A 25,004-nucleotide genomic window follows, 5' to 3' on the forward strand; every position below is an offset into this window, starting at 1 on the left:
ACATCCGTATATACATTCATCCCTTACGCATACATAGCCGCCGCGGGCTGCTAGTTTTTCTCTTTTCAGGCACCCTTTTGTCCCTGGGCCATCCGCATCTACGCGGTCCCGCTCAAGCTCCCGATGCCGCGGAGCACCGCCTGGAGACTCCGTTTCGTCCCGGTAAAGTTAGGGTACCTGGGTCCTGATTTCCTGGTATTGCTGCTTGGGCCTAAGGGTCAATTTAAGGAATGACGACTTACAGTTGCTGAGAAAATGCCGATACCACCGTGGGGAGAGAGAAGGGATGAGGGGAAGTCTTATAAAGGTTGGTGTCCTTATGTGACCAGGTAGACAGGCATATTGCCTCTCCGCCTGCCTACTACCTAAAGCAGGTCTTCTTACGGGAACAGTGTAAAGCAGGGAGGCAGTTGGTTGGTATATTTCCAACACTCTAGGAATACACATTAGCAATTATTCTGATAGCCTCTCCCAAACGTATCTCCCGAACTATGTCTCTCTCCTCTACCCAGGCGGCCGCTCCCCGGCCCCGAGGACAAACCCGACTTTACCAGGCATTGTGAGGCCAGCAGCTAGGATGTATCTACCACCTCCCGCCTACCTAGGCCATCAGCCCGGCGGGGCACACGGCAGGTAGGCGCAGCATCAGGCCGACTGGGGCTCCCGGATCATGGCCGAGAAGTCGCAGGTGCCGGTCTGCCCGCTGCCCGCCAGCTCCTCGAGGCTGAAGCTCACCCGCTCCACCTCGCGGAAGCCCAGCTTCTCGTACAGCGCCTTGGCCCGCGGCGTGGCCTGGACGTATGCCCGGAGACCGTGCGCGTCGGCGAGGGCCAGGACGGGCCGCACTAGCGCCGTCCCGGCGCCGCGGCCGTGGTACTTTGGGGCCGTGAACAGCAGCGAGAGCTCTGCGCGTACGCGTATGTTAGCAGCGAGGGTCCGTTCCTTACTCTCCCTCCCCCGCCTTCCCTCGTCCTTTCTCTCTCTCTCTCGACTATCTGTCGCACTCACTCAGCATCCCATCGGCGCCGTGCTTATCGGCCATATGCTGTAGGGCGTCGAAGAAGCGGCGGCACGGTTCTGGGGGGGAACCCTCGGGGTAGTCGACGCCGGCCTCCCCTTCGCTCTCGGCGCCGGCCCACTCTCCGAAGAGGCCGGCGTGGCCGGCGGGCACGCTCCACCGCGCGAAGGCGACGATATCGCCGGTGCCGGCGTCGGCCAGCGTGAACTGGTGGACGCCGCGGGTGCCTAGGTTGCACCGGAAGCGCTGCCGCATCCAGGCGATCATAGGCGCCCGCGCCGCCGGCCACCAGAACGTGTTGCGCACGTCCGTGCGGAAGCTGTCGTAGTACGCCTCCGACAGCGCGTCGACGTCGACGTCGGCGGCCGTGCAGCGCGACGCTACGAACGAGGGCGCCAGCGACGCGGGCAGCGCGAAAGGCAGCGCCATGGCGTGTCGGTCGGGTTGCTCTCGTCCGCTTCGTGTCTTCTCTCCTCCTCCTCGTGGCCGTGGAGTTTCCGGCAAAAGGTAACAAAGGCTGGCTGGCTCGAAGCTACGGAGTATGTGTGTGCGCGATGGGTGTGGGGGAGCGGATGAGGAATAGAATAAGACTTGAGGAGTTGCGCTCACGTCGAAGCTACTCGCTATTTATACACTTGTGCGTTTTGGCCAGGCTCGCTTCCGTCGCTTCATAGTCACTAAGCCATCTGAGGGGATACGAAACGTTGAAAGCTGAACCTGAACTGCTGATCCATTGAGAGGAGATCTAGGTCCTAGAACTGCGAAATTAGGAGCTTTTACAAGGTTTGTTTTACAGGTGAGTAAACGGGTTATCTAACAGGTGAATAGGTGAGCATTGTAATAGGTGTGAGTAGACGAGCGTTGCAGCAGTTATCCGTCAACAGGAAGCTGACCAATAAGGTGCCCAGGATCCACACACCTACCTATAGGATAGGTATATGCCTAGCCTCATATATGTATGGATACGCACATATATATGAATATAGGCATATGTATGTATGTATACGTGCCCGTGGATAGACACCGGCGCGAGGAAGTTGCCATACGGCATACCGACTTCGTGATACCTTCCCAACGCCGACAGCGCAGAAACTTGCCTATTGAGGAGGTCCGCTGGGCCCGCTCCGAAGCCCGAGATGCCGGCTGTCCGGCGGTGTACTGTGTACTCCGTAGGGAGGGCCAGTGACCGAGCACCAGCCCGCCCCGGCTGCATCAGCTACCGGAACAGGCTTGGGTCTGACGTGGACGTCGATGACTCTTGCCGGCGAGGCTGGACAAGGTCGAGATGCCGATGATATCCTGCTGATACATGTAGTTACACGCATGGGCTATTGTTATGCCTACCTTGTCACCGACTACCTACGTGATGGCTACCCATAATGAGTTTCCCGGGAAGGGGATTCTTACCGCAGGTATGAATGTGGCAGATCCCAGATCGGTCTCATCGACTGCCATTAGCTAGCTTGGCCATGCCCAAGGTTGGAGCTATAGGTAGATCACGAAAGGAAACCCGAGCCCATCAATGGTTAGACGTCTTCTGGTGAACGCCTACAAGGCATACATGCGAGTACACACAAACATAGGTATATATGCGCGTGCATGTGCACATACGTTATCCTTCCTCCTTATGCCGTCAGCACGATCCAGTCTCTGGCTACCTGGTCCCGTTCGATATGCGCCTATAATTGTAAGTGTGACGTGGCGCCAGCTCTCTCGTCCAAAGGACACGCATCACTTCGGGGGCCACCCCGAGGCTTCGGGGGTACGAGACAACGACCTCACCGGGCAAGACTCCGCAGTGCTAGACGCCGGTAGGTTTAGTGACTCAAACACTACATTTGAAACCCGGCGGGAACAGCCCTGGCACCGTGGGGGGAAGCGGCGCAGATGTGCGGACGCGTCTGCCCGCCTCGCGCCCGTCCCGCTCACACCCTCTCGCTGACCCAGATGGCGCCGCGGCAGCCGAGGCGGATGGCGCCGGTGAGGAGCCAGTGGGGCTCGGCCTTCCTGGCGTCGTTGTCGAGGGCGTGGTCGAGGTGCTCGAGCTCCTCGTCGCGGATGCGGCGCAGGGTGGCGGCGAGGGCGCGCAGCTCGTCGCCGGCGTCGCAGCCGTCGGCCTCCCAGCGGTCGAACATGGCGAGCAGCGCGCGGATCTGGTTGTTGTAGTGGCCGCCGATCTCGGTCTCGACCGCCTCCGTGCACGCCATCGCCGCCTCGCGCCCCATCACCGCCGTCGTCCACCCCAGCCCCGCCGCCAGCACCGTCCACACCGGGTACAGCGCCGTCGGCCGCACCCGGTGCTTCGCCATCAACGCGTTGAACGTCGCCAGGTGCCCCTCCTCCTGCGCGTACATGTGCGCCATCAGCGGCCGCAGGTGCGGGTGCGCCGCTACCAGCGGCGGCGTCTGCGCCGTGTAGATCAGGGTCGCGGCTAGCTCGCCCGCTTGGTTCACGCGGAGCTGGAAGGGGGGAGGGAGGAGGGTAGCCGTGGCTCGTTAGTGGCCGGGCACGCCGAAGCCGTCGAGGCAGGGAGGGAGAGAGAGCTTACCGCCGAGGACAAAAAGTCGCGCTGCTCTTGGGTCAGGGGCTTGCGCGGGCGACGGGGCGGTGCCGCGGGGCCGTCCGGGGAGACTGGGCTCGGCGGTTTGGGCGCATCGTCATCGGGAGTGGGTGTGGGAGTGGTGCTCAACTGTCGTCTCCAACCTGGTTGTCGCAGTGCAGGGGTAAGGAAGCCGCGCGAATGGGACGGCAGCGGCAGCAGAGTCTGGCGCATTGCGCTGGAACACGTCCTCTGCCATGCCATTTCTTGAGGAATACCGTTTCGACCTCTAGAAGAAGAAAGAAAAGAAAGGGTGCTCGAGGCAAATAGATCAAGGAATTGACGGTAGAGCTATGCACCTATACCTATTATCTTTGTGTGTAGCTGTGGAAGCCCACCAAAAACGCGACAGCTATTGAAATTCATCATCGTAAGGTCAACGCCTTATCGGGAATAGGCCGGCCTATTCATAGGAGGAGGCAGGTACCTGTAGGTACATTACCCAACCTTTTACCACTCTGCTGGTTGAGATAGTGCCTTAGGTACCTAACCTACCTACCTTAGGAGGTAACATAGTGGTGCCCTCTCTCCTGTCAGCCTATGCATATATCAGCATTAAATGCATCAATTGAATTTGGAAGGGCATAGGCCAAAAGGCAAGGGATGTGGGGCATCTTGCTTGGGTCAGGTACCTACTAACCTACCTCTAGCAAGTAAACAAGTACCATGTACAGGTGCGTAACCATAGGGAAACCCGAAGAAGGCAATGCGAAACGCAGCTTACTGTAGGTAGAGTTAGGTAGTGCACGGTAGCGGCATGTAGGTATCTACAGCAGGGTACATCTGCGCACTCTGCATATAGGGGGAGGTACTCCGGATAGGTAACTACCTAGGTACACTGCTACGTGGCAGGTACCTCTGTCTACAAAGCCTAGGTATCGACGGTACCTAGGCAAGTTAAGGTTAGCACTCAGCACCCTTGAGCCCCACATGTACTTTTTACCTACGAGGCTGTAGGATCTGGCAGACGGCTTGCTGACTTGCCTGCGTCCGTTCAACCTTCAACCTTTTCCTCTACAATTCCTCTCCCTCCTCAACGGACCTGAATCCGCCATCCATCCCTTACTCACGCATCGTATCCTCATCCAAGTCGCATCCTCTCCTTATGTCCCTTTAGCCGACTGGGAAGCAAGACAATCAACTCGATTGGCCGGACGCGGTTATCGAGCCGACGCTTGCCCATTATCCTTACCCGTCGACCCTCCCTTATCTTCTCGCCAATCCTCCCGTCAAGCCGTCCTGCCTGTCCATAGTTTCGAGCTGCCACCTCAAGCCGCCTTGTCCACTCGCACACTCCGTCAGTATGGCTGACGTAGACGATGAACTCTTGGCCCTTGTCGGCGGCGATGAGTCTTCCGATGACGAAATAGACCCGGGCATGAACACGAGCCCTTCGGCCTCTGCCTCCCCCGAGCCTGACCCCGATACCCACGCCTCGACCATGTTGAAACAGAAGAGAGATCAAGATGACACAGACGAGGAAGAGGGCGAGGCGTAAGTTTTTTTCTTCTTTTCTATTCCTTGTCGTCTTGCCCTATTATCCCTCTGACATATTGGTGTGTTTAAATGTTTTTGACTTGGTCCAAAGAGGCGCGCCAAACTATCCTACTATCAAACCGCTGCTACAATGGCCTCGATGCCCCCTCTACCCTGCTTTGCGTTGTTTATCATCTAATTGGCCTCGCCCCCTCCCCCTCCCCCTCCCCCTCCCCCCCCCCCTCTCTCTTCACCTTCCTCAACCCCCGCCGTCGCGTAGCCCGTCCACACAACCCACGCCAACCCGCAGCGCTGACCCTCGCCTTTCGCAATGTCGCAACAGTTCTTCGATAGGTTCCCCGGCCTCGCAGAACTCGGCCCCCATGGACGAGTCCGACTCGGAATCCGACGTGTTCCAGACCACCCACGCCGCCAGCAAGATGGATGGCGGCGATGATACCAAGTACCCTGTCGATGGCATCTATGCAAGCGAAGCGGAGAAAGACGAGATTCTCGGCATGCCCGAGCTTGAGCGAGAACAGTTACTAGCCAAACGTCAGGAGGAGGTCGATCGCCAGCGACAGAACACGTTACTGCGACGACTTTTGAAAACGAGAGAAGACGATAGTCAGTCGGCCAAGAAGCGCAAGGCCGGTACTGCAGACCTTGATGATACCCAGCGCAAGACCTCGCGGCAGCGGACCCGGGTCGGAGGCTCCAAGGTGGGCGAGACCAGCGCCGGCATCGAATCTCTGCGCCGAGCGCGCGCCGAAAAGAGTGACCGCATGCGCCGTAGAGAGGAGGACCGGGAGCGCAACAAGGGAAAACTGCACTCGACATCGCGCGACCCGGATCACGACCGCGACGGCGATAGCGACGCCGACTGGCCCCGCACATCCAAGGAGAGGCGCTCCAAGTCCCGGACCCCCGAGGTCAAGGAAATTCCGCTTGCCGACCTGCGCGACATAGAGCGCATACGGCTAGGACGCAGCCGCTTCTCTCAGGTCTGCTTTTATCCTGGCTTCGAGCAAGCCATTGTCGGATGCTATGTCCGTGTGGCTATCGGCCCGGGCTCCGATGGAGTAGGTGTCTATAGGATGGCACTTATCCGGGGTATGTGTTAACCTGCTCAGAGGTTGGTGGACTCTCGCTAACCACCCTCCCTCTCGGTCAGGATTCGCCCAGGGAAAGCCGTACGCTATGGAGAAGCAGAATGGTCAAACTTTCGTCACGGACCAGTATGTTCAGGTCGCCCACGGCAAGGCCGAAAGGGAGTGGCCGTTCATCAGTTGCTCTGACTCTCCCTTCACCGAGGTGAGCAAATGCTTCTGCCCAGCTTGTGTTGCTCATTACTGACCACCTCCAGACCGAATACACCCGCTATCAGAAAGTCTGCCAAGAAGAAGGCGTCGTCTTCCCCAAGAAACCTACCCTCAGCGCCAAGATAGACGACATCAATGCCCTCAGAAATCGCTCCTGGACCGATGCTGAAGTTAATGCCAAGATCGAGCGGGAACGAGCTCTGCGCAGCAAGTACGCGCCCACGGAGCGAAACCGACTGCTCAAGGCGATCGAGGACGCTAGGCGTGGCGGGGACGAAACCAAGGTGACGGGACTGCAGGACGAACTGGACTCTCTAGAGACGCCGCGGCTGGCTTTTAGGACGACCTTGACGCCGGCGAACAAGCCTGCGAGTTCCACGCCCTCTCAGCAGGACCGCCTCGCGGCTCTGAACGCCGAGAATCGTCGACGCAATGCGGAGCAGGTACGCCGGGCGCAGATGAAGGAGAAGGCCAGGGCGCGTCAAATCGAGGCTCGCCTCGCTCGCGGAGAGGACGTCGAGGAGGACACGTCCCGTCGCCTCAGGACGAAGCCCAAGTTCATGCAGGACGTCAACGAGACGAACGGGCGGACCCGGGAAAAATCTGCCACCGCCAACGGGAGTGGTACATCGACTCCGGCCTCGACGAACGGAACGAAGCAGGGCTCCGCCCCTACGAAAACGACGGTGCTCCCTCACATCCAGAAACTCCAGATGCAGAACCACGGGGCGGGCAAGGACCAGAAGGGCATCCCGCAGATCCATCGCCCCATCGTGGACGACGAGATCATCGCCTCTCTAGATCTCGAGATAGACGTCGAGATCGACTAAACGCCGCCTAGAGCTAGCTAGCTAGCTAGGGTTTCCCAAGAGAACCAAAGGTCCAACCCGTCGCCACCTGCGGCCGCGCTGGCCCCTTGAAGAAGAATCTCTCGAGTCCACTGGTTTCTTCTCCTCGATAGTCAGCCTCGGAGGCAACCCCTCCCCAAAATACTACCGCCGGCTTAAGACGCAGCATTAGCGGAGACGCGTATGGATTTTTCATGGCTTCTATTTATATCTACGCAGCCCCGGCGCTGCACAACGGCGTTAGTGGGGCACGAATGAGAAAGGTTCAAACTAGTTGTTTTTATTTTCTCTAAAAAAAAAAAGAGCTGCTGCACACAGCTAGAGAGAGATCACATAGAGAGAGAGAGCAAGGCAATATACCGCTGTAATTGACCCCCCGGTACCCTTGCCGAGCGGGGCCTGAAACCGAAATGTCTCGAGTGGGTGCATCTAATCGTCGTGCCGAGCATACGGAGCGCAAACGCGTGAAACGCGAAATGCGCGTGTATACGTAACAATGGGCCGCGGAGCCAAGCTGTACCAGCTTTTTCGTCCCGGCCGATCCCCAGGCACATCCCCCATCGCGTGGGGGGACGTATTAGCTAGGTAGCTACAAGATCGACCGCGGATTGCGCCGTGTGGGTGGGTCGCCGCGGAACTCCACGGCACTCCACGGCGTCCGAGAGGAAGGGTAAGGGTAGGGGGGGCCAGGGCAGAGGCAACGCGAACCTTTACTCACGCAGCACCCTCCCGCCTCGCTCTTCCCTGCACACCCGAACCAACACGCAGTCGGTAGTAATACACGGCACCACCAATCTGGCCGACGCTGGTCGCCGTGTGTTGTGGTCCGCCGCCGCTGACAAATGCGGCGTACGAGGGAGGCGGGGGGGGGGGGGGGGGGGGGCGGAGGGCGCGTCGATGGAAGAGGTAGGTATTAAAGCAGTGGGTATCCTCGCCGTCGACCTGGTGGGAGAGGAGAAGGAGAGCCGCTGCTGCATACAGATACACGCTAGCTTCAGCATCTTATCCAGGAGAGATTAGATCGCTTGGTTTCGTCGAGGCGGCTGAGGATACTACATACTTACCTGCCTACCTATAATCTCCGGGCTCTCCCCTCTGTTCCCGTCTCCTGTTCCATCCACTACCCTCCATCCCTCCAGCGTTCGCCGGCAGCCAGTCAGCCAGTCGTCATGCCCGCCCGACGGTACGAGGGCGCGCCGTCGCCCGCTGGCGCCGCGCCGCTCGCGCAGCCGCTGACGTTCGAGTTCTCGGGCAAGGTGGCCCCGAACCTGCTCAAGAAGGCGGCCATGGCCGAGGACCTCGCCACGTGGAGCGCGCGGAACCTCGAGGAGCGCGGGATCCCCACGCCCGAGATGATCGAGCTGTATCGGAGGTGAGTCGCGGTGGCCGCCGGAGACCCGGGCCCGGGCCTGGCGACGTTCGTGAAGGTACGTCTCGCTGACTCTGGGGTCGGGGGGAAACAAAATAGATGGGGAGAGGGCGGCTGGGGCGTCATTACCACGGGAAATATCGACATCGAGTTCGACATGCTGGATGCCGTCGGCGACGGCATCATCACGCCCGAGTGCCCCCCCTCCGGGCCGCGCTTCGAGGCCTTCAAGGAGCTGGCGGCGGCGGCGAAGGCGCACGGAAGCCTGATCGTGGCGCAGGTAACGCACCCGGGTCGCCAGCTGAGCGCCCGCATCCGGCCTGACACCATATCGGCGTCGGCGATCCAGCTTCGTAAGTCTGCCGTCTATACCCCGCGCACCAACGCCGACCCCTGAGGGTTTTTTTTTTTTTTTGCTGCTGCTAATGTCTTACGGCGCAGCACCCCAGGGCATGGGCGATTACGCGAAGCCGCGCGAGGCGACCAAGGAGGACATCGCGCGTGTCATCGACGGGTTCGCGCACGCGGCCTCGTACCTCCAGCAGGCGGGCTTCGACGGGATCGAGCTGCACGGTGCGCACGGGTACCTGCTGTCGCAGTTCCTGTCGGAGGACTCGAACCGGCGCACGGACGAGTACGGCGGCAGCCTCGCGAACCGCATGCGCATCGTGGTCGAGATCGCCGAGGAGATCAAGCGCCGCGTCGCGCCGGGCTTCCTGCTCGCCGTCAAGCTCAACTCGGTCGAGTTCCAGGAGAAGGGCATCCGCCCCGCCGACGTCGGCGTGCTGTGCGGCACCCTGCAGGAGCTCGGCTTTGACTACGTCGAGCTCTCCGGCGGCAACCACGAGAACATAGGCTACGGGTTGACCAAGGAGTCGACGCAGAAGCGCGAAGCCTACTTCCTCGAGTTCGTCGGCGACATCGTGCCCCACCTGTCGCGCACCAAGAAGTACCTGGCCGGGGGGTTCCGCACGCTTGGGGCCATGGTCGAGGCGCTCGGCATCCTGGACGGGATCAGCCTGGGGCGGCCGGCGACGCAGGAGCCGCGGCTGGCGGCGGACCTGCTGGCGGGGCGGGTGACCGCGGCGGTACGGCCGCGCGACGACGTCCTCGACGACTTCCTCACCTACCTAGTCGGGTCGGCCACGCAGATCCGCCAGGTGGCCTACGGCCGCGAGCCCTTCGACCTCAGCAACGCCGCTGCCGTCCAGAGCTTCCGGACCGACATGGCCGCCCATCTCGGCCGCCAGCTCGCAGACCCCGATAACCTCGAATTCAGGGGCTACCCCGACTTGACGGCCCCGGAGACCGGCTCGCACCCCTACGGCACGCCGTACTAGGCGCAGGGTGTGCATACGATCTCCTATACCTATATGCATGCGTGTGCGTCTGTGTATGGAATGCGTGTACCCGCCACGTGGCAGTAGGTAGTAGTAGGGAGATATCAAGCATTCGTTCTACCTACATTTCCAGCCCGATGAGGTGTACAAGAATAGCTGTCGATAGCCCTTCGAAAGAGAAATTAAGAATATAGTCCTAGCCTGGTCGGGAAGAACGCGGAAAGACGCGGTGCTGACGATGCTGACCATCTCGGTGGTCTCGGTGTACTGTGTAGAATGTAAAAGGGGGTGTATGTAGTAAGTACGGCCCGCCTTTTTAGAGCAGCGCGAATCAGGTTACTAATCGGGGCTCGTCCGTTGCTGCAGGTACCAAGGGTAAGTTAGTAATACCTACTTTCCCTGTCAGGTTCCCACAGTCCTGCTTACTAATTGAGAGCATACCTCCTATACCTTAGGTACATCTAATGTACCTAGGCACCTCCTTTCTTCCGGTCCCTTCTTTTTCTCGTCGCGACATCGACGTAGAAGCTCGCGTCTGCGAGACCATCGACCGTAGCGATGGAGATCAGTTCTCGCCGCAAAGCATGTGAGTCTGCCACTAGAATTCCGCGCGTGTCCGCGTGGGGAACCGTGCTAACGTTGGCGTGAGGCGACACCTGCTTCCGGAAGAAGATAAAATGCGACATGCTGAAGCCGGCATGCTCAAATTGCCGGCTGTACAGCGTTCCGTGCGTCACCACCGGTCTACGAAAGAGAGCCGCTCCGGCTCCGGCTCCGGCTCCTGCTCCGGCTCCTCCTCCGGCTCCTCCCAACGACGCATCCTCGGCGGGTGCACCCCTCCGCGATGGCAGCGTCGAGGCCCGCCTTGCGCGGATAGAGGCCAAGTTGGACCGACTTGGCGGCGCTAGTGCCGTCGATGCGTTCGACCAGCCGCTCGGGAGCCAGGCTAGAAGCCCCGTTGTCCCGCCCGCAGCGTGGAGATCTGTGGGGATGTCGAGGGCGGTGGGTTCGCCGCGCCTGGAGGTGCACGACATTCTGCCGATCGCTGAGGCGTTGCCCATCGTGGAAATCTACTTTCGCGATTTTAACTTGGTCTTGCCGCTATTCCACCAACGATCTTTCATGGCGGCGCTGTACGACTTCTATGCCAAGAGAGAACAGACTAAGAAGGGGAGGGCCGTCTGGGCCGCTATAAATATAGTTGTCGCCATCGGTTACCGCATCCGCACGACAGAAAACGCCGACATTACAGTTGCATTCGACAACGAGAAGGTTCTCCGATGTATCGACAATGCCCGGTCCGTTCTTGAGGAATTGGTCACGCGAGAGGAAGACACCCTCGGGATCCAGGTTCTCCTAGGTCTAGTCAGTGAGTACCGATATCCAGTCTTAACCGTTTCCCAATCCCTCAGAGTCTCTCTCCAACATCCGCCACGAGCCGGCGTGTTTACGAGATAATTCCCATAGCTGAAGCGCCGGCTCCGCGACCTGGTATACGCACACGTCTCTAACCTGAGACGCTGTAGTTCTCTTCCAGGCGGATACGGACCAGAAACCATCGTCCATGTTGATAGGCACCGCCGTCAGACTGGCCCACAGGCTACAACTTCACGCCAAATCCTCCTTATCCAACTTCGCTCCGGATGTGGCGAGGCACAGGAGTAATATATTCTGGCTGTGCTACTCTCTGGACAAGGTAGAAGCCCATGCCTACTACCGAATCAATATCATAACTGACGGCGACTAGGACGTCAGCCTCCGGACAAAAGTCCCGTCTGTTCAGCAGGACGAAGACATAGACCTTGACCTTCCCGGGGCGGCCCCGGAAGACGACGGCGCCTATTTCAAAGGCGTCGATGGGCGCTCACAGTTCCATTATCTTCGCGCTAGGGTCCAGCTGGCCTCGTTGGAAGGGAAAACCTACGACTGGCTTATCAGTAACCGGTCGGCAAAGCTGTCTTTAGAAGCCCGTCAGGAGAAGCTTCTACTCCTCTCTCGACTCCTCGTTCAGTGGCGGCAAACGATACCAGAATCGCTACAGCCGGACAGAATGGCTGACAACCTCGAAAAGGCACCCTTAATCCATATGACCTATCTGTATCACACCTACATGTTGTGCCTTATCCACGCCAACGGCCTCTATTCCGTCGATTCGTCGTGGATAAGATGGATCAGCCGCTCTAGTAGAGCGATGTTCCATGATTTCGACGCCCAAGAAAACGTGTCCATGAAGCACCACCAGCCGCTGCTGCCACATGCTTGGGAGGCTTGCGTGCAGGTTAGTCGCGCTTGTCTGAAGATGCTGCCCGACGAACTTATTACGGGATACAATATATGGTAAGTCGGCCCGCCTGTAACTCTCTTCTCAAGTAAAGAGCTTCGATTGCTGAAGATGGCCCCGACAGGTTGAACGGCTGCGCATACTTTTCCGCGTTCGTCGTCTTGCTAATTAATGTGGTATACTATCCCCTCCATGAGCTGGTGCAGAACGACCGAGAGCTGGCCACGAGCGGCATGGGGCGTATTCGAAAATTACTCGAGCACACAAGATCAGAGAGCCACAAGGAACTCTACATCGTGCTCGTCGATCTGGGGAGGGCGGCGGATTATGCGGTCGAACAGGCCGCGTTGCTCACTGTTACCGATGGCCCAGCGCAGTATGCGACACAGCCAGACCAAGCATCTTATCCCCTAGCTGCACAGCTGGGCACATTTTCTCCAGCTTTTGGTCCAAGCCAGGTGCGTAATGCCCCGCGAAGCAATCCCGCACCATACTTGACCGAGCCGTAGTAAAGTAACTCCTCGAGCTACGCAGGTCCCTCTGCCCGAAGGATTGGACCTCGGGTCCGAATGGTTCCAGACGTCGGTCTTCGAAAACGCCGGCATAGACTTTGCGGGCGTCGAGGGCAGCAACGAAGTGCTAGAGTTCACGAAAGGCGTTTTCCACTAGAGAGAAATGTCGTGACCCGATACCTGATGCCGTCAGCCTCCGTCTCCCCGTCTTCTCCGGTTGATCTCGCGGCACCAGGCGTCGCGAAGGCGGAAATTACGACATGAGGGCAGCAAAGGTGTAAGAATTTGAATGGTCTCGGTCGTAGGTAGTTGTTGAGCACGACGCCTTCAACCTATTCGGATGGATACTCTGGTGTTTTGGGCTATGAAAGGAGTCGCGGATTGCGCGGGTAGGTCGAACGGCACGAGCTCCGGGTTGTCGGTGGACGTCTCTTGCTACTCATAGAGGTGTCTACCTAGGTACCTGATGATAAAGACAAGATAATAGACGGTGACATGTCGGCGACAGATGATGTTACGCCCGGAGCTACGTCCCATATCTTTGGTTAGGTAGGTGCGTTGCCTGTAGTGGGTACACTGCTACGTAACGGATCGAACGAGGTTCTCTTTTGCCCCGCGCGTACTCGTAAGTGGTTGCTGCTTCCGCACTTGCATCTGCACTTGCGGGCGGGGATTGGTAATTAGGGGCCAGTTGATTGGTCGGCTGCACTGTTGATGTCATAACTAGCCGGACAGAGCGTGGGAAGCTACGACGGGCCCTAGCCAGTGGGGAGCTTCGGATTACCACAACCCTCGTGCCGAGCATTCCATCGTCTCAAAGTGGCATCACGACATCGGCAGAGAGGTAGGAAAGCACGTACTGCGCGCGGCCAGGAGGCAGCCATACCAGGTACCGGCGGCACATTCCGTGGAAGTATTACGTGTATAGGCAGAAGTATTCCCATGGCGCACCCTCTATAGGTACAGCACGTACCTATAAACCAGCCTGCCTCATCCCTGACCTACCTCCTATTTAGGCACCTACCTACCTCCACGGTGCCTATAAGGCGGGTGGTATAGGAGGTAGGTAGTTAGATAGGTACCTCCAGCACAATGACCACGAGGTGTCGGTGAGATCAATTAATGGATGTTCCATGGCTCTGTCGACCGCGTCGGGGTAAGGAACGCATGTCTACAACCTCTGTGGATGGATGGGACCTGACCCCTCTCGCCCTCTCGCTCTCTCGCCCTCTCGGATCACCCCTCCGTCCCTCCCCGGTGCATTCCCGCATCGCCCACGCCGTCTCCTCGTCACCCGTCCGCTTTGACTTGGTAGATAACTAGTCCTGCGGCAGTAGAGATTACGACGTCTTCTCTGCCACCCCTCCTCCCCTCCTTTTCAAAAGCCAGTCCACGCTCGTTCTCGACCTGGAGGCTGGCCCTGTCTATATCCCCTTCATGAATCCCCCAGCTGCCCTCTTCTTGCCGTCTACCATTACAGCCACCCGTATCCTTCTCAAGCACCGCATACCCCTCCAGTCATTCCTCGCTCACCCGGTGAGGTCATTGTCACGATCTGCTTACCGAGCTATGCCTCAATTTAAACTTAGAGATGTAACCTCGCTATCGCTGCAGCCCGGCGATAAGCAGGAGGTCGAGGTCGAAGGCATCGAGGGCGCCAAGGTGCTTCTGCTCAATGCCGGCGGCAAGATCCAGGCCACCGGCCCTAAGTGCACCCATTACGGTGCCCCTCTCGTCAAGGGCGTCCTAACCAAGGCCGGGCGGTTGACTTGTCCGTGGCATGGAGGTTCGTCTCCCTCCCTATTATCACCCTATTTACATACCCCCGCCTTCTAGCTCGAGTTCCGGGTCTGTGTTAAGAATTCCTTATTCTTTTTAAAGAAAAAAAAAACACTACGTGCTCACCTGCTCATCTACCTAGCTTGCTTCAACGTCCAGACCGGCGACGTCGAAGACGCGCCCGCCTTAGACGCTCTGCAAGTATTCAAAGTTGTCGAGAAAGATGGCTCCGTCTACGTCGAGGGCGAGGAGGGGGCCATCAAGTCGGGGAGACGGAAGCCGAATTTCAAATGCAGCGCGAGCAGCAGGCCGCTGGAGAATCGGGTTGTTGTCGTAGGCGGCGGCAGCGGAGCTATCGGGGCTATCGAAGGGCTCAGAGAAAAGCGCTTCACCGGGCCCATCACCATGATCTCGAAAGAAGGCTACCTGCCCATCGACCGACCCAAGCTATCGAAAGCCCTCATCGCAGATCCCACCAAGATCCAGCTGAGGGACCACGAATGGTTCAAGTCCGGCTCGGTCGAGATAGTGGACGACGAGGTCGTCGACATCGACCTCGTCAACAAAGTAGCCATCACTAAGAACAACGAGAGGCACGTATACTCAAAGTTGATTCTGGCTACCGGCGGTTCCCCCCGGAACCTGCCTCTGCCCGGCTTCAAAGTGCTTGAGAACATCTTCCCGCTACGGACGGTCCACGATACGAAGAGGATCGTTGACGCTATCGGCAGCAAGGGCAAAAAGATCGTCATCATCGGGAGCAGCTTTATAGGTATGGAGGTCGCCAACGCAACCGCCGCGGACAACGACGTCACCGTCGTCGGGCAGGAGAGCGTCCCACTAGAGAGGGTGCTGGGCAAGGACGTTGGCGCAGGGCTACAAAAGGGGCTGGAAGGCAAGGGCATCAAGTTCCATCTGTCCGCCGCCGTCGACAAGGCCGAGCCCTCAGGCTCGGACCCGTCCAAGGTCGGGTCGGTCTACCTGAAGGACGGCACGCAGCTGGCGGCCGACCTGGTCATCCTGGGGGTCGGCGTGGCGCCATCGACGGAGTACCTCAAGGAGAACAAGGCGGTCCGGCTGGAAGCCGACGGGTCGCTGAAGACGGACGAGAACTTCCTCGTGGCGGGGCTGGAGGACGTGTACGCCGTCGGGGACATCGCCTCGTTCCCGTACCGCGGGCCCGGCGGCGAAGGCGCCCTCGCGCGCATCGAGCACTGGAACGTGGCGCAGAACCAGGGCCGCGCCGCCGCCCGCCACATCGCCAACCCGGCGCTCGCGCCCGCCTTCTTCCTCCCCGTCTTCTGGTCCGCGCTGACCGGCCAGCTGCGCTACTGCGGCAACCCCGCCCGCGGGTGGGACGACCTCGTGCTGCAGGGCGACCCCAGCGCCGCCAAGTTCGTCGCGTACTACTGCCGCGGCGAGACCGTCGTGGCGATGGCGAGCATGGGCGCCGACCCGGCCATGGCGCAGTCGGCCGAGCTCATGACGCTCGGCGCTATGCCGTCCAAGACGGAGCTCCGGGCCGGGCTTGATATCCTGACTGTGCCGCTGCCGTAGGCCTAGGGGTAGGGCTAGGGCTAGCTCGAGAGACAACGGGCGCTGTGTCGCGGTTGAGATCCCGGGGCGCACGGTACGGAAGCCTGCAGGTATTACTACGCACGGATCCGCTAACTGGATATGTTAGCTGGTGAAAAGGGGGGGGGGGGCGAGTTGGATAGGCTCCTATTCCCATAGGTAGGCCGGCATAATATTCGAGTACCTGACGTACCTAGCAACTCTCTCTAAAATTTCTGTAAAATGGAGAAACCCAACCCATAGTACACACGAAGAATAAAACTCTTTCCCAGGTTAATCAATCGGGTTGCTTATTCCGTCGGTGTGTTCTTGGTTATATGTTGCAGGATGCTTTCGATACACTAGCCGAGCAAGCAGCTCACTCGCTGCTTGCTGCTTGTCTCGGCTGGCGGGTCGCATCCAAGGTCTCCTGCCTCGTGACGACCAATCGAGGGCGGCGGATTACTCAAAAGACAGTCCCTCCCTCTCCCTCCTCCTCCTCCTCCATGAGCCATCATGGTTGATCGCCGTCAGGGTTCTCTCTATCTATCTGCCTCCATATCCGTCCGTCGTAAGCCTCAACGTCTCCGTTCTGTACGACAGGTGGAGAGTAGGACGGCGAGGGAGGGATACGTATGTACGTACGTACGTACAGGGACCGTAGTTGCTCGTCTCGTCTCGCCTCCCCATGCGCACAACCTCTCTCCGCCTTCCGCCCCGCCTTTGCTCTAGTAGCACAAGTACGGTCCGTTCGATACCTCCTCGACAAGCGCCTGCGGAGACGGTCTACCAGTCTTGCCGCGCGCGGCCAGCAGGGTGTGTGTGGTGTCGACATGGCGCCATCGCGTTCTCCCTGGCGGAGATCGAAAGGCATGTTCGGGGAGGGAGAGCTAGGGCAGTGGCCCAATGGCCGTGCCCCGATTAAAAAGTCTGCGGGAAGCGCGTCTGACGGGCCCAGCGAGAAACCGGAGGCGAGGAGGGAGGGAGTGGCAGAAAGTAGGTATAAGATGCCCTGATCGCAGATGTCTGAAGGGGGAGTAGCCCCCCCCTTTTCCTTTTTCCCCTCCCCCCCTTCCTTCTTCCTTCTCCTCGACGTGTAAGTATCGATAGACTAGCGAGTCCCTGCGAGAACCTATATACCACAACCCTCCCCGCCCTGAGAGAAAAGACCACCAGATGGCACCCGCGGTCCTTGTCGACCCGTCCAAGAAGGCCGAGAAGCGGCTCCCCGTCACCCTACTCAGCGGCTTTCTCGGCTCCGGCAAGACCACTCTCCTCGAGAACATCTTAACGTCGCCCGACCACGGCCTCCGCATCGGTGTCATCGTGAACGACGTGGGCGCCCTTAATATCGACGCGGCGCTCCTGTCTCTACACAATGTCACCCGAAAGGAGGAACAGGTCGTGGCGATGCAGAACGGCTGCATCTGCTGCACGCTGCGGGGTGACATGCTCGAGGAGGTTTCCCGGCTGGCCGAGGGGGGGCAGGTCCAGTACCTCGTCATCGAGAGCTCGGGAGTCAGTGAGCCAATGCAGGTCGCCGAGACCTTTTCGGAAGAGTAGGTCCGCTTAAGAGGCGCTCCGAGGCTGCCGTCGTGCTAAGCGATGGCATCAGATTTGCAGACATGCACGTCGCTGCGGGCTTTGAACTCGAGGCGGACGGCGAAGGCGACAAGGAGGTGAACAAGAAGCTCGCAGAGATACTGAAAGCCGGCGGCTTGTCTAAGGTGGCGCGTCTAGACACCTGCGTTACGCTGGTGGACGCCGTCAACTTCATGCAGGACTTCGCCACGGCCGATTTCCTCGTCGACCGGCAAACAGATGTCCCTAAAGAAGATGACCGCAATACCTCCGACCTTCAGGTCGATCAAGTCGAGTTTGCGGACGTCGTCATCGTTAACAAGTGCGACTTAGTCTCAGTGGATGAGGTTCATCGGATAAAGGGAGTCATCAAGAAGCTCAATCCAGACGCTAGGTTGATTACGTCTACCAAGTGCCGGTTAGACCTAGCCGACATCCTGGATACCAGACTATTCTCCTATGAAAAATCTGCCCTCAGTGCTGGGTGGCTAAAGAGTCTGAACGAGGAGATCGTTCCGGAGACGAAGGAGTATGGCATAGGCACATTCATCTACCGAGCTCGTCGTCCCTTCCGCCCTACAAGACTGTGGGATACCATCAAGTCCGTGTTTGTCGTCATCCAAACAGAATATCAGGATGAGTAGGGTGATGGTATAGAAGTAGACGGGGATGGAGATTGGGAAGGTAATACTGGCGATGGCGATGGCGATGATGGCGGCAAAGGGGGCGGCGAGGAGGACGCCGGTATGGAAGATGAGCAGCCCCAGCTGGACTTCAAAGCACGGCTAGCCTCTAAGATGGCAGACAAGACATTTGGACCGCTCTTACGATCAAAGGGCTTCATGTGGCTAACCACCCGGCCGAGGATGGTTGGTGGCCCCTAATTCCGGTTTTGCTCCGCTATTATATGCTAACTTGAGATAAACAACAACAGTACGGCAAATGGTCTCAGGCGGGCGTTATGCTAACGATTTCGGGCCAAGACTTCTGGCGCTGCGAGATCCCGGGAAGCGAATGGCCCGCGGACCCCAAGGCAAGAAACGCCATCAGCCGCGACTTCGAGGGCAAATGGGGCGACCGCCGCCAGGAAATCGTCTTTATCGGTCAGCAGATGCGAGATGGGGGCGAGGAGCGACTTCGAAAAGCTTTCGATGCCTGTCTGCTGAACGACAAGGAGTTCAGCGACTGGGAGGCGGCGATGGAGTCTAAGGATGCCCTCGAGAAGCTAGACGAGCTTTTCGAAGATGGATTCGAAGATTGGCTCGAGATGAGCCACGAAGGCCACGGTCATACCGACAGCCAGGCCCACGGGGCTCACCAGCATTGAGCAACTGTGCAAGGCGAATGTGCATAGAAAGTGACAGCCGGACGACGGCGACGAGCAATAGAAACACGCTCCCGTCAGATGGGATACACAAATACGTGGCCAGATTCGTGAACTACCTTGCACTGCGCCTCGTAACGTGGTGTTCGCCCTTAGCCACGCTGACTTCTCACGAGAATAGGATTTGGGGGACCAGATTCTCTGCCACCATATCTTCAAGCTGTTTCGCGGCCCAATCTCGGCCCCGTGAGCTTGCAGCCAGCAATTTACTCAAGTCGCCTGGCACTTGTCCTTGGGAGTAGAGGTGTAAGTACTGGGCGACTGCTGACTTGAAGGCAGATATTTCCCGCTCTTCTTCATCCGAGGTCAATTTGCTCGCGTTCCGGTAGTATACCTCTGCATTCTTGGCGTTCTGAGCGGCGCTGTTTATAGCGGTCGGATGCGATGTCGGCGGGTGAGCCATAGCATGTAGGAACAAGCTTGCGTCGCCGCGCAAGAGATGAGTCGTTGCCAGCTCTTCCTGGAGGATCCCCCGTATAGCGGATGCGGACTTGAGGTTCGCTATGCTCGCGGTGAGAACATTCCATCGAATTATCGAATACGACATCTGAGTCTCGACCCCGGCCTCCGCCAGCGCTGAGTTGCATGCAATCAGGGAACGGGCGTTGGCGATGAGGCCTTCGGTGGACCCGTCCAACTGTAGTTCCGCCACAGCAAAGGCTGCGTCTCTTTCCCTTTTGTAGGTTTCGGCGTCGAGCTTGCCGGTCCGGAATCCCGTCTCCAACATCATAGACGCGAGATTTCCCCTCGCCAATGCGATCTCTTGTAGCCTGTCTGGCTGGTGGCGTGAGAATATCTGCGTCTTTTGTAGAAGCCTAGTCGAAAGCTCCTCGGTCCATTTGAAGCTGTCGTTTGCAGCGATTCCTGGCGACGAATTCAGAATGCTGTGTAGGGTGGTGAGGGTTCCTAGCTGGGCGAGTAAGGTATCGATGAGCGTGCTATAAGTCACCGGTTCAACAATGCTAAACCACTTCTCGTCTTGGCCCGCCTGTGCCGATTCTAGGCTGCCCTCTGGCTCGTCTACTTGCATGGACTGATTACTTGCCAGATCACTTTGCTCTCTCGCAGCGCGTTCCTCCTGCTCCAGGAACTCCTGGTGTTTCCGTTCTTGCACGCTCAAGCATCTTCCTTGCAGGTCAAGAGCCTCTTCCAGGGCCCCCAAGGCCTGGCGGTCGGCTTCGTCATCCTCTTCGTCGGCAACCTTGACTTCAGCAATCGCCGTGAGGACTTGGGCAGCGTTGAAGAGGGTGTCAGCATTGGCGGGATCCAGCTCGAGAGCGTAGCGGTGCGACGACAAGGAATCTCCCAATGCGTCTTTCAACGGCCGTTGTAGAAGTGGCACCAACATAGGGTGTGTCGCCATCTCCAGCTGCACCCGAGCTCTACAAGACGGATCAGCTGAGCATCCTCGGCGCCGCGCCGCGGCGTTCTTACTTATTGTATGCTAGATCGACACTTCGAGGGAATTTCCGCAGTCCTTGGTCATAAACATCGGCGGCCCTCTGAAAGAACCGCATAGATTTGGCAGCGTCGCCGGCCCTCCATTTCCCGGCCGCATCCTCGAAGTCGACACCGGCCGCCTGGAAGTCGTCGGGCGTGTCGAGCTTCTTGGGCTCCTTCTTGGGCTTCACTTTTGCCCTGCTGATGAACAATTTCTGCTTCGGCATACCGACGGCTGGTGTAGGTGTCGACTTGCGATCCCTGGCACGGAGTCGGGCTTGTTGTGAACAACAGACAGAAGGCAGAAGTTCGCAGATGGCGAGTGCGTAAGTAAGTATAGGCGGATGTGTAGCTTAAGGGCGTCGTCGAGGGTGTAAAGTTGCGAGGATCGGGAAAATGGAGGGTGAATGGAATTCGGCGCCTACTGGAGAATTAGTACAGTCGAGATCATGCATGTACCCTTGGGTATGTACATAAGGTAGCCTACAGACATCTGGGATGAGGATATCGGTGTACGGGAATTATAGCTGTAGCAGAGACTCCTTTTGACACTCTCTGATTGGTCCGCCCTACATCGAATCTCTAGATATGGCAAGTGGGACACCATCGAGAAGACTGTACCTAGATCATTAGGTACCTCCTACCTAAGGTGTTGACACCAACTCGATAAAGAGGTAGGTGGTATTGGGGAGTTATTGTGTATGCATATAAGACTAGTATTTACATAATAGGGACGTGTAATATACCTAGGTATCGTCTTCGTCTTCGTCTGGCGTCGCCGCACCACCCATACATCAAAAAATCGGCGCGAGTGCGCTATGTCAATACATAGGCATCTAGGCAGGTCTGCCGACGTGCGTAGGATCCGTCCTACTTGGATAGAAATTTCTGGAAGGCCTCCTGTTCGATGACCACGTTGCCCACCGCCCTCAGCTTCTTGCGGCCCTCCTTCTGCTTCTCGAGAAGCTTCCTGCGCCTGCTGATGTCGCTCGCGTGGAGCTTCGCGAGCACGTCCTTGCGGAAGGGCTTGATCGACTCCCGCGCGATGACCCGCTTCCCGATCGCCGCCTGGATCACCACCTCGAACATCTGCCGCTGCACGTGCTCCTTGAACTTGGTCACCCACTGCCGGCCGAGCCGCTCGGCCTGCGACATGTGCACCACGCGCGCGATCGCGTCGACCGGCTCCTTGTTGACGAGCAGCTGCAGCTTCACCAGCTTGCTCTCGCGCCAGCCCGCGTCCTCGTAGTCCAGCGTCGCGTAGCCCTTGGTCGCGCCCTTGAGCTTGCCGAACAAGTCGTCCACCAGCTGCGCCGTGGGGATGCGGTACTTGAGGATCACCTGCATGCCGTGGAAGAACTCGATGCTCTCCTGCTCGCCGCGGTTCGCCTCGCAGAGCTCGATGGCTCGCCCGAGGTACTCCTCCGGGATCGTCATGGTCGCTAGCACGTACGGCTCGTAGAACGTCGCCCCACGGGAGCGGCCGTCTTCGGGGTCGGGAAAGTCGGAAGGGCTCTGGAGGACACTCTCGGTTCCGTTGGGCCACAAGACCTTAGTTTGCACGGCCGGTTCCGTGATGATAATGCTCGCGCCGTGCTCTTGGCGCAGGCGATCCTGGAACACCGAGCAGTGGAGACTGCCGAGGAAGCCCAACCGCCAACCAGCACCGAGAGCCTCCGAGTGGTCCTTGAAGAGGGTGACACTACGGTCGTTGAGCACGAGCTGGCCGATGCTGTCCGCCAAGCGACTATAGTCGCTCGGATCTGTGGGGAACGCCGCCACGAAGACCATTGGCTTAGGTTCCTCAAAGCCCGGGTAGGGCTCGACCACGTCTTCGGAGCCGACGGTCGTGAACGTGTCTCCGATCTTGGCGTCCTGGATCTTCTTCATGCCCGGGTTGAAGAAGACGTAGCCAACCTGGCCGGCGCGCAGCACCGTCTGGGGCACCTGCGTGGGGTATCGGATCCCGACTTCGCCGATCGTGTACCGGTTGCCGGTTGCGAAGCTCACCACATCGTCGCCGGCCCTGACGGTGCCATCGAAAAGCCGGACTAGGCAGATAACGCCCCGGAAACTATCGTACCAGGAATCCACCAGCAGCATTCTCAGCGGTTTCGATTCGTCGCCTTCTGGCGCTGGTATGTTCTCCACGACAGCGGGCAATATCTTGGCAACGTTTAAGCCGGTTTTTGCGCTCACTCCGATCGCCTTGCTGGAATCTAGCTCAAACGTGGACTCGAGCTGCGCGAGGACCCTCGGCACGTCGGCGGCAGTCATGTCTATCTTGTTGACGACGGGTATGATTTTGAGTCCCTCGGCGAAGGCGAGATAGAAATTGGCGACTGTCTGGGCTTGCACGCCTTGGCTCGCATCCACTAGCAGCAATGCCCCCCCGCAGCTCGCGTATGATCTCGTCACTTCGGCGCGGAAATCGACGTGCCCAGGAGTATCGACGAGGTGCAGCAGGTGGTCGACGCCGTTGTGCTTGTATATCATGGTGCAGGTCTGCGCCTTAACCGTGATGCCGCGTTCGCGCTCGACCTCGAGGGTATCGAGAATCTGGCGGTTCGAACTGGAGGAGGAGATAGTGCCGGTGAGCTCGAGGAGCCGGTCGGACAAGGTGGATTTGCCATGATCGATATGCGCCACAATGCAAAAGTTCCGAAAGCGCGAGATGGGTATGGCGGCTATCCGGCGTTCGAGCTCGGCGGCATCCGTTTTCGAGCTGTTATACCGCTGCGAGATTATCGTGGCTCCGGCTCGACGGGGGGGTGGGGGGCTAAAGGGAGCCCATGTCGAACGCGGGCCGTAGCCGATGCTATAAGAGGTGCGAAAAGGAGATCTGCGTAGACATGATCGCATGAGAACAGAGGGTGCCACTGTGTAGTTCAATCCAGCACCCATCCATACGTTTTTTTGCTGTTTCTCGACCCTGTCAAATTTGAGGTCAGTACGATGAAGCTATTCCGGCGCTCGGCCAGGTGCAAAAAAAAATCCCATGGAGGGCTTACTTCGATATGTACCTACTACCTACTTGAGATGGCGGTCCTCTCGTTAGATCCGAGGTATGCATTTAGAAGATAACTGGTATGTCTTATCGGCTATCTTATCGTCTAGGTATCTTATCAATTGTACCTATTATCCAAGCCACGACCCGCTCCTTGTAGGTAAGCCATCACCCCGCCAAACCCAGCATCACAAGTAAACAAATCTGGACACTTTCTCTCCGCTCCCTTCCCAATCCAATCAACTCCGTTAACAGCGAAGACTCGATCGCGATGGCCCCCCCCGCACCCGAAAAGGAGAAGTCCAAGGTCCACAAGCTGTCCCTCAAGGGAAGCGCAAAGCTTGTGGCCGAATTCGTACGTCTCGCAAGCCCACAGCATCCTCCGAGTCAGGCTGGATTTAGCTAACCAGATCGCTCCGTGCTCTCCAGTTCCAATACTCGATCCACACGATATTGTACGCGGCCATGTCTCCAGCGATTCGTACCCGACCGGAACCCCCCTGCTAACGGCTGCCGCTAGATTCCAGCGAGGCGTGTATCCGGCCGAGGACTTTGCCGCGTACGTAGCACGGCGCCCCCCCCCCCCCGCGCGCGAAGGAGGCTAACATACGCGGTCGCAGTGTCAAGAAGTATGGCCTGAACATGCTCGTATCGGCCGACGACCAGGTCAAGGCGTACATCAAGAAGATCATGTCGCAGCTGGACAAATGGATGCAGCACGGGAAGATCAGCAAGCTGGTGATCGTGATCACGGACAAGGACACAGGCGAGCACGTCGAGCGCTGGCAGTTCGACGTGCAGATCTTTGGCGGCGCCAAGGCCAAGAAGTCCAAGTCCGCCACCGCCGCCGCGGGGGCAAACCAGGAGAACACCGACGCCACCGCCGCCGCGCCCGCGCCCGAGGCCGCCAAGACCGAGGCCGAGATCCAGGCCGAGATCGCGGCGCTGTTCCGCCAGATCACCGCCTCCGTCACCTTCCTCCCCCAGCTGGCCGGCGACTGCACCTTCAACGTCCTCGTCTACGCCGACGCCGACAGCGACGTCCCCGTCGAGTGGGGCGACAGCGACGCCAAGGAGATCGTCAACGGCGAGCGCGTCCAGCTGCGGGGCTTCAGCACCGCGAACCACCGCGTCGACACGCTGGTGAGCTATCGTCTGGGCGATTGAGGGCGCTCTCGTGCGCGGGAGAAGAAGAGAGATGTCACGACCCATATAGAGGTAAATAAGCGAGCGGGCGGGGTTTGGCTGTATTATAGGAGGGTAATACACCGGGTGCGCAGAAGAGCGTATCTTTCTTTGGCGTTCTGGGATCTGCCGGGGCTAGGGGGTGGATATTACTATGGCACGCTGTGCTTTACCATGTGCCCGTACCTGCTCTGAGCCGTGAGCGGTGATGGTCTAGATTTGCGATGAATTCGGTCACATACGATTGACGGATAATGACTGTAGCTTAGAAGAAAGTCGAGGATCGGTGAGACGAAATGGATTTTCTCT

General features: G+C 58.6%; 9 protein-coding genes across 9 annotated transcripts; 5 read left to right on the plus strand and 4 right to left on the minus strand.

The window, feature by feature from the left end:
• Window positions 1-546: 546 nt before the first annotated feature.
• GGS23DRAFT_209968 (acyl-CoA N-acyltransferase) lies at window positions 547-1,692 on the minus strand. Its single transcript, XM_051511876.1, has 2 exons — window positions 1,009-1,692; window positions 547-905 (listed from the first exon to the last, which is right to left on the minus strand). The coding sequence occupies exons 1-2, from the start codon at window positions 1,445-1,447 to the stop codon at window positions 646-648; spliced, it is 699 nt and encodes a 232-aa protein (XP_051369500.1). The 5' UTR covers window positions 1,448-1,692; the 3' UTR covers window positions 547-645.
• Window positions 1,693-2,344: 652 nt separating this feature from the next.
• On the minus strand, window positions 2,345-3,997 carry GGS23DRAFT_578886 (COQ7-domain-containing protein). The gene is made up of 2 exons (XM_051517019.1): window positions 3,567-3,997; window positions 2,345-3,477 (listed from the first exon to the last, which is right to left on the minus strand). Exons 1-2 carry the CDS (start codon window positions 3,819-3,821, stop codon window positions 2,944-2,946), a joined length of 789 nt encoding a protein of 262 aa, XP_051369501.1. The 5' UTR covers window positions 3,822-3,997; the 3' UTR covers window positions 2,345-2,943.
• A 750-nt stretch (window positions 3,998-4,747) lies between these two features.
• GGS23DRAFT_209985 (plus-3-domain-containing protein) lies at window positions 4,748-7,258 on the plus strand. Its single transcript, XM_051511877.1, has 4 exons — window positions 4,748-5,111; window positions 5,437-6,206; window positions 6,268-6,407; window positions 6,460-7,258. Exons 1-4 carry the CDS (start codon window positions 4,921-4,923, stop codon window positions 7,243-7,245), a joined length of 1,887 nt encoding a protein of 628 aa, XP_051369502.1. The 5' UTR covers window positions 4,748-4,920; the 3' UTR covers window positions 7,246-7,258.
• Window positions 7,259-8,142: 884 nt separating this feature from the next.
• On the plus strand, window positions 8,143-10,273 carry GGS23DRAFT_210048 (NADH:flavin oxidoreductase/NADH oxidase-like protein). Its single transcript, XM_051511878.1, has 3 exons — window positions 8,143-8,635; window positions 8,732-8,985; window positions 9,074-10,273. Exons 1-3 carry the CDS (start codon window positions 8,433-8,435, stop codon window positions 9,970-9,972), a joined length of 1,356 nt encoding a protein of 451 aa, XP_051369503.1. The 5' UTR covers window positions 8,143-8,432; the 3' UTR covers window positions 9,973-10,273.
• Window positions 10,274-11,094: 821 nt separating this feature from the next.
• GGS23DRAFT_606578 (uncharacterized protein) lies at window positions 11,095-16,101 on the plus strand (the record flags this gene model as incomplete). The annotated part of the gene is made up of 7 exons (XM_051519918.1): window positions 11,095-11,341; window positions 11,499-11,668; window positions 11,720-12,309; window positions 12,378-12,585; window positions 13,493-13,609; window positions 14,155-14,551; window positions 14,687-16,101. 7 exons carry the CDS (start codon window positions 11,095-11,097, stop codon window positions 16,099-16,101), a joined length of 3,144 nt encoding a protein of 1,047 aa, XP_051369504.1.
• A 1,173-nt stretch (window positions 16,102-17,274) lies between these two features.
• GGS23DRAFT_606579 (putative cobalamin synthesis protein) lies at window positions 17,275-19,006 on the plus strand (the record flags this gene model as incomplete). Its single annotated transcript, XM_051519919.1, has 5 exons — window positions 17,275-17,657; window positions 17,714-18,293; window positions 18,324-18,330; window positions 18,364-18,548; window positions 18,614-19,006. 5 exons carry the CDS (start codon window positions 17,275-17,277, stop codon window positions 19,004-19,006), a joined length of 1,548 nt encoding a protein of 515 aa, XP_051369505.1.
• Window positions 19,007-19,089: 83 nt separating this feature from the next.
• On the minus strand, window positions 19,090-21,086 carry GGS23DRAFT_210058 (uncharacterized protein). The gene is made up of 3 exons (XM_051511879.1): window positions 20,995-21,086; window positions 20,498-20,924; window positions 19,090-20,445 (listed from the first exon to the last, which is right to left on the minus strand). Exons 2-3 carry the CDS (start codon window positions 20,728-20,730, stop codon window positions 19,173-19,175), a joined length of 1,506 nt encoding a protein of 501 aa, XP_051369506.1. The 5' UTR covers window positions 20,731-20,924; window positions 20,995-21,086; the 3' UTR covers window positions 19,090-19,172.
• Window positions 21,071-23,547, minus strand: GGS23DRAFT_578924 (GTP-binding protein lepa). Its single transcript, XM_051517020.1, has one exon. The coding sequence runs from the start codon at window positions 23,405-23,407 to the stop codon at window positions 21,374-21,376; it is 2,034 nt and encodes a 677-aa protein (XP_051369507.1). The 5' UTR covers window positions 23,408-23,547; the 3' UTR covers window positions 21,071-21,373.
• A 54-nt stretch (window positions 23,548-23,601) lies between these two features.
• On the plus strand, window positions 23,602-24,995 carry GGS23DRAFT_578927 (mitotic spindle checkpoint component mad2). Its single transcript, XM_051517021.1, has 4 exons — window positions 23,602-23,865; window positions 23,940-23,965; window positions 24,031-24,069; window positions 24,131-24,995. Exons 1-4 carry the CDS (start codon window positions 23,782-23,784, stop codon window positions 24,675-24,677), a joined length of 696 nt encoding a protein of 231 aa, XP_051369508.1. The 5' UTR covers window positions 23,602-23,781; the 3' UTR covers window positions 24,678-24,995.
• The last annotated feature ends 9 nt before the right edge of the window (window positions 24,996-25,004 follow it).

This window comes from Durotheca rogersii, assembly GCF_024521655.1.
Source record: "Durotheca rogersii strain YMJ 92031201 chromosome Unknown GGS23scaffold_21, whole genome shotgun sequence".
Taxonomy (NCBI): Eukaryota; Fungi; Ascomycota; class Sordariomycetes; order Xylariales; family Xylariaceae; genus Durotheca; species Durotheca rogersii.